At 38.5% G+C, this 6,000-nt stretch overlaps 1 protein-coding gene across 1 annotated transcript in view; it reads left to right on the top strand.

Annotated features, from left to right (window-relative positions):
• PLA2G4A (phospholipase A2, group IVA (cytosolic, calcium-dependent)) overlaps nucleotides 1-6,000 on the top strand; it is a 65,195-nt gene that overhangs the window by 50,356 nt on the left and 8,839 nt on the right. The window contains exons 12-14 of the mRNA XM_010158809.1: nucleotides 267-359; nucleotides 3,190-3,261; nucleotides 5,183-5,425. Coding sequence (XP_010157111.1) covers nucleotides 267-359; nucleotides 3,190-3,261; nucleotides 5,183-5,425 — 408 coding nt within the window. The remainder of the gene's footprint in view (nucleotides 1-266; nucleotides 360-3,189; nucleotides 3,262-5,182; nucleotides 5,426-6,000) is intronic.

Genomic DNA, 6,000 nt, shown 5'->3' on the forward strand with positions numbered 1-6,000 from the left:
TTTCATTTTGTTGGGAGACGTCCATTTGAAAAATTTCTCAGACATGGATTGGCATTCCCTGTTTTTTGGGGTTTTTTTGTTGTTGTTTTTGTTTTTCTGGTATGTACACCTCTGCTTATGACTTAGCATATTCCAAAATCAGAGGCGTATTCAGAGAGCAAGTAACTGCTTAAGCAGTGCAGTATATGTGTGGGGTGTGGTGGTTTTTTGGGTTTTTTTTTTTACTTCTACCAGTCTCCATTCATTGTTTACTTTTTCCCTTTCAGGTGTCTGGGGCAGTGCATTTTCTATATTATTTAACAGAGTGCTTGGCGTTTCCAATTCTCAAAATAAAGGTCCCACCATGGAAGAAGAATTAGGTAATATTAGTCAATAATTCTTCTACTGTGCAAAACAATTACTAGCAAGATTCAGTGCACTCTCACTCTGGGGAAGGATGGCACTCTGCTGGTAGTCATGTTCTGTGGAATTCAAGTAACTTTAGTTACTGACAATGCTAAATGTTGACGAGGTCAGGAAAAAAATTTTTCAGTTTCTTGCCTTTCACTTTTGCTTCTGATCAGTATCAGAGGTACTGAAAGTCACATGCTATTTTCATCAAGTTGAAAGGATCCAACTCCTTTTTTTGTTATTAATGCTAGTTTTTTTGAGATTAGAAGCTGACAAATACTTGATAGTTATTTGTGTAGTTTCTTGGTACTGGACTGTATTCAAGGGGTTAGTAAAGTAAAACCAAATTTTAACATCTCTTATTGTTAGATTGTTCCATTCTGACCCCAGCTCACCTGTCATTGTCTGATCTTTTACTTACTTATGTAATGATTTCAGTTTCATTCCCCATGCAGAAAGAGTAGCTTGGTTTGGATAGACTTTATTGCATTTATTCAAGAATGCAGTTGATGGTGAAAGTTATTTTTACACTTTTTTTTTCTATTCAGAAGACAACATTACAAGGAAATATATAAGCAATAAATAAATTGTACTAGACAGCCAGATTCTCCTGAAGACCATGGAGAAAAAACACAGATTGAGTTGATTTAGGAAAAAAAAACCTGAAACAAAAACCAACAAAAAACCCCAAGGCCCTTAGCTGTCTCTGTCTCCTAATAGGCAGTGTTCTTCTGTTTGACCATGTACTTATTTATGGATGAAAATGAGACCTGTGCCTCCAGGTTCGTATTTCTGATACACCTCATGAGTGTTAATAACCTACCAATGAAGCATCTCTGTCAATAAACAGTAGAAAAGTATGTGTTTACTGCTTTTTAAGATGTTGAGAGACAAAATGTTATCTCTCAACCATGGCTGATTTCACATATAATTTTAAAAGTATGCTTTGAAGTGGGATTGGATGTGAAGATAGTAATGTGACTTGAACGGCAATCTATTACCAGAGCTGTAGGTGTCTCATTGAGATCTTGTCAGCACCAAAGGGAACGGCAACATGCCAGTGGACAGCAGGAGAGCCGGTGTGCGCACAGCAAATCACACCTAGAAATTATGAACATATTTATAGAAATAAAAATAAATTCACACCAGTAAATAATAAATTTTGCATGGAGGTAGCTTTAAAGAGATGATTTGATGTCCAAAAATTGTCTTTTTTTTTTTTAATAGCTTCCTTTTCGATCACTTATTTTTTATTTTGACTTTTCTCCTGTGTCATCACTCAAGAATTTGTACATGTTTGTCTTGGGTGCATGTTTGTCCATTGACGGTATTTGAGTAGTGATTGAGGACCTACTGAGTATTAAGAAGAAAAAGTATTTAAGGAAAAACACATGATGACTAAGCTCTTCTGTTTCGATGGGGATTTTTACAGTGTTTTATGTAAGCCTAGGAGGGCATAATGCTCTCTAGAGAAAAGGCAACAGTGGTGGCAAGCCCTCTTTCAGCCAGGTGTGCTTATAGGAATTAATTTTAGACTTAAACATAAAGTGCAAAGTGTAATTGCTGTTGTTTTGCTACTGCATTTGGTTAGAAATTACAGCATTTGTTGGAAATCAAAGCCCAAAGCAGGGTTATGCCACCAGAGGCAAACATCTGCATCACCCTTCTGTGAGAAAAAGTAGATATTATTTTACTTCATTTTTTAATGGGAAAAACAATTTGTTGGTAATATGTTCAAGTTCATTAGGAAGCAACCTTCATTCTATTTTAACTGGCTTGAAATTTCAATTACAGGTGATTCCTAGCATACATTATATTAGGGAATAGAGGCTTTCAGTTTTCTAAAGTCTTCTCTTGGCTACAGTGGCATCACTGGACTCTTGCCTCCAGTCTCTGTAGGATATAAGCTTCCAAGATGAGGCTGCTCATAAAACATCTCAAATCTACTGTATTTCAAGAATGGCTTCCCTCCATAATTAGCCTATATTCCATTTTCACATGATTTCACCTCCTCTAAAAACTTTACCCGAGGAGTTAAATGTGTTGCTTTTTCAGTACTCATTTTACCTGTGAAATAATTCCTTGAGATACTGATGAACAGTTAACAATGGCTTTGTGATTGTTTTGGTAACAAAGCTGTTAACCCTAACAAGATTCAGATTTTTGCCAGAGAAGTTCACTCATTTCTCTATTTATTTCTCTCAGTGTTGTGAGATGAAAACTATTGTCTTTTCTACCCATATAACAGCCGTTTTGTTTTCACACGTACTCCAGTAGAAGTTTCATAACCATCTTTGCTTTTGTTTTTCCCCCATTATTTTAAGGTTACCCATTCATACAAGTATGAATGAGGTTAAGCATCCTCTTTTTTTTCTTTTTTTTAAAAAAAAAAACTATCATAGTTTTTTTTTTTGAAGGCAGATAATTAACAGAAATTAATGTTTTTTACTAGAAGTTATTGAGAGGACAGAAGCTATACATCTGAATTATAGCCAAAATGAATGAAATGTCTGAGATATGTGGCACAGAGGTGAGTGGTAGGTACTGCTTTAGGGTTACATTTTGTCTTCTCAGCCCTTTGGCTAATCTTAGTAGAGGAGCTTTGCAAAAATTTCAGACTAAAGGCATTATATTCTGATCAGAGTCTGAACATAGAGGTGTCCACAGCAGATTCAATCTCCTCAGCAGTGTTTTCTATTATGAAGGCTATGACAGTTTTGTGACTCAAATTGTTTTGAAACTGTTAGCTGTTCTGATAATTAAACCCTGGCAGTTTAAATTCTATATTTCTTTCAACAGAAAATATTAGGCTAAAGCACCTTGTAAGCAATGACAGTTCAGACAGTGAAGATGAATCACAGCATCCAAAAGGTAAGGAAATCCTCACATTTTATTTCATAATTTTCTTTTTCATCAGCTTTTGCATAGCATGGTCAAGTTTGTGGATGCTGATAATTAGCCATAGCCAGTTTTCCTTAGTCTTGCCAGTAGTACTTATAACTGAAAGCTCTGCTCTCATTTATACCGATGATAAAATACAATTGCGTGGCGCAAGGATCTTAAAGGAGCCAGTGGCTTAGCAATACAGAGAAATGTTGGCTTGATTTCATGTCTTCTGCTTAAGCTGATGGTCAGTTGATTCTCTCTCATGTCTTCAGTCTTGGCATCAGTCCAACAGGTCTTCACAGACGTCTGCCATTTGACATACACCCAGAAATTAGGCTTGCTGAGCCAGTGATCTCTACAAGTGTGTTGCCAGCAAGCTACTGAGCTCAAAGGCACGTTTGGATTGCTGTCAGCCCAGCAAACTAACACTACCCATTATTTTCAGGGATTCCTTGATCAAATACTAGTTTGTTTCCAGCATTCATAGATGTCTTCTAGCACCTTTACAAGTTACATCCAATACAGGACGTCCCTAATGCTTGGCACAGTGTTTTAAACAATGCCCAAATCCAGTTTCCCAAAAGAGGCACAACCATAGTGAAAACACTGGGCACTGGGAAGAAAAGATCCTATTGAAAATTATCTTTAGGCTCCTAAACCACCTGGGAATTTCTGTGATTCTTGTCAGGGTCTCTGTCTCATCCTAATAATTACCTTTTTAACAACTAAAGGGAAGATGGGAATGCAGTTCTTTGTAATTTTAGGATCTACAGGAAGAAAAGAGGATCTAAAGGGATGAGACAGTGAATTATGTCATTAGCTCAGTTAAATGTTTACTTCTTCAGTTCCCCTAATGTGTAAAATACTACAGAGAGGGTGATACCACGTTGTGCTTATTTGCGGATTTCCTGTTTCAGCACTGCAGCCAGCACAAAACACTACGTTTCTCTCACGGTTTGTAGCCATAGCGGACAACCTACAAATCTGTGATTTGTGAACACTTGGTAATCCCTCTCACTTCTGCAGAAAGTTATTGTGCAGATGTTGGACCTCTAAACTTTGTGGTGTTTGATGCTTGTTTTCTCTCTGCTTATGTAAAAATCAGCTCCTTTAAAGCCTGGGTTAACAAGGCACATTTCAGTGTGGGATTTAAAGTATCAAGCCTGAGCCTGATTTATCTTCATATACAAAACGCCCCAAAAAGTCAAGCTTTGGCAGTTTGAGTGCAAGGTGATGCCGATCCAAGTAACTTTTACTGTGACATCTAGCTATAGACCTCTAAGTCTGAATGTTTCATTGTACTCTTTAGTTAACTAAAACCAGATATTGATTATAATCTACAGTTTATGGTAAGGATATTTTCAGATATTTTAGAATTCCCATTTGTAGCATTCTCTTTTATGCAAATTTACTTTGCCTTCTTACAGAAAGCTGGGTTTCTAGCAATCAACAAAGGATGGAGGAGGGTGTAAACACACATCCAGATCGATTTAGGTTTACATATATTATGGATCTTGGTGACTCAGTTCTGTCCCCTGACTCCGGGAGAGTTTGTATTCTGGGTCCTAGCACAGATAAAGCTATATCTTCATTTCCCTTTCCATCAGACTAATTAAGTTCCTCTCAGATCATCTAACACATTCCCAGTCTGTTTTCCTGATGGACACTACTATACTGAGAATGAAAAGTTTCACTGGCTGTGAAGTTAAGAGGATGGTTTCTTTTCGTTCCTCTGAAATTCTTGGAGCAAAGCTCCTTGATTCAGTCCATAAGTTCCTTGAAAGAAGGCTATGACCCAGTTCCCTTTATTTTAATAGGTCCTGTATTTTAGTAGGTCCAGAAATCTTGGTTTTATACTTCATATGTTGACTGTCTCACCACTGGCTATTTTACTTTTCCTCTTCAGGCACTGAAAATGCTGAGGCAAATCAAGAATATCAGGACAGCAGCCAAGAAAGCTGGGTGCAGCGAATGCTGATGGCTTTGGTGGGTGATAGTGCCCTTTTCAACACCAGGGAAGGGCGTGCTGGAAAAGTGCACAACTTCATGCTGGGATTGAACCTCAACAGCTGTTACCCGCTCTCTCCTCTGGCAGACCTTCTCACTCAGGAGTCCGTGGAGGAAGATGAACTAGATACAGCCGTTGCAGGTTAGTTCGCAGAAAGCCTGTGGTCCTGCATATTCATTAGTAAACCCAGAAACAGTGAATTGTGTATCAGCAGCAGAGGTTAGGAGGTGGCTGAGTTTCTCAAAGGGCACCGCACAGTGATTTCTGTCTGCTACCTACCTCCCCTGTCCCTTGGCAGAGTGTGAGGAACCGTCGGTACCTTTTGGAGAGGAAGTGGCTCTTTGTTTTGAAGGAATTGCTGCCGGAGGTGACCAAGCTGCCTTTGTGTATGAGGCCCTTCATTAAAGCCACTTTCTCACTCTCTTCAACTTCTCTAAAGGGAATCCCATGTTCTGTTTTCTCGTCGGTGCTAAACCTTCTGGTGAAAATAAAACTTTTCCTTTCCCTCCAACAGGGCTTCCCTGTTCCAAAAATTCTGTGGTTTTCTGCTGTCTTTATCTTCCTCTGAAAAATCTGTGAAGTAACACTACTTTACATGCAGATCCTTCCTTTGCTCACACCGTGGTCTTCCCAGTGTGACTGACCTATCAGGTGCATTCACATTTCACATGTGACTGATGTGTACATGCATCCACATTTCACGTTGGCATCAGCAG

The sequence above is a fragment of the Eurypyga helias genome, unplaced genomic scaffold (genome assembly GCF_000690775.1).
Source record: "Eurypyga helias isolate BGI_N326 unplaced genomic scaffold, ASM69077v1 scaffold10759, whole genome shotgun sequence".
In the NCBI taxonomy this organism is placed as follows: domain Eukaryota; kingdom Metazoa; phylum Chordata; class Aves; order Eurypygiformes; family Eurypygidae; genus Eurypyga; species Eurypyga helias.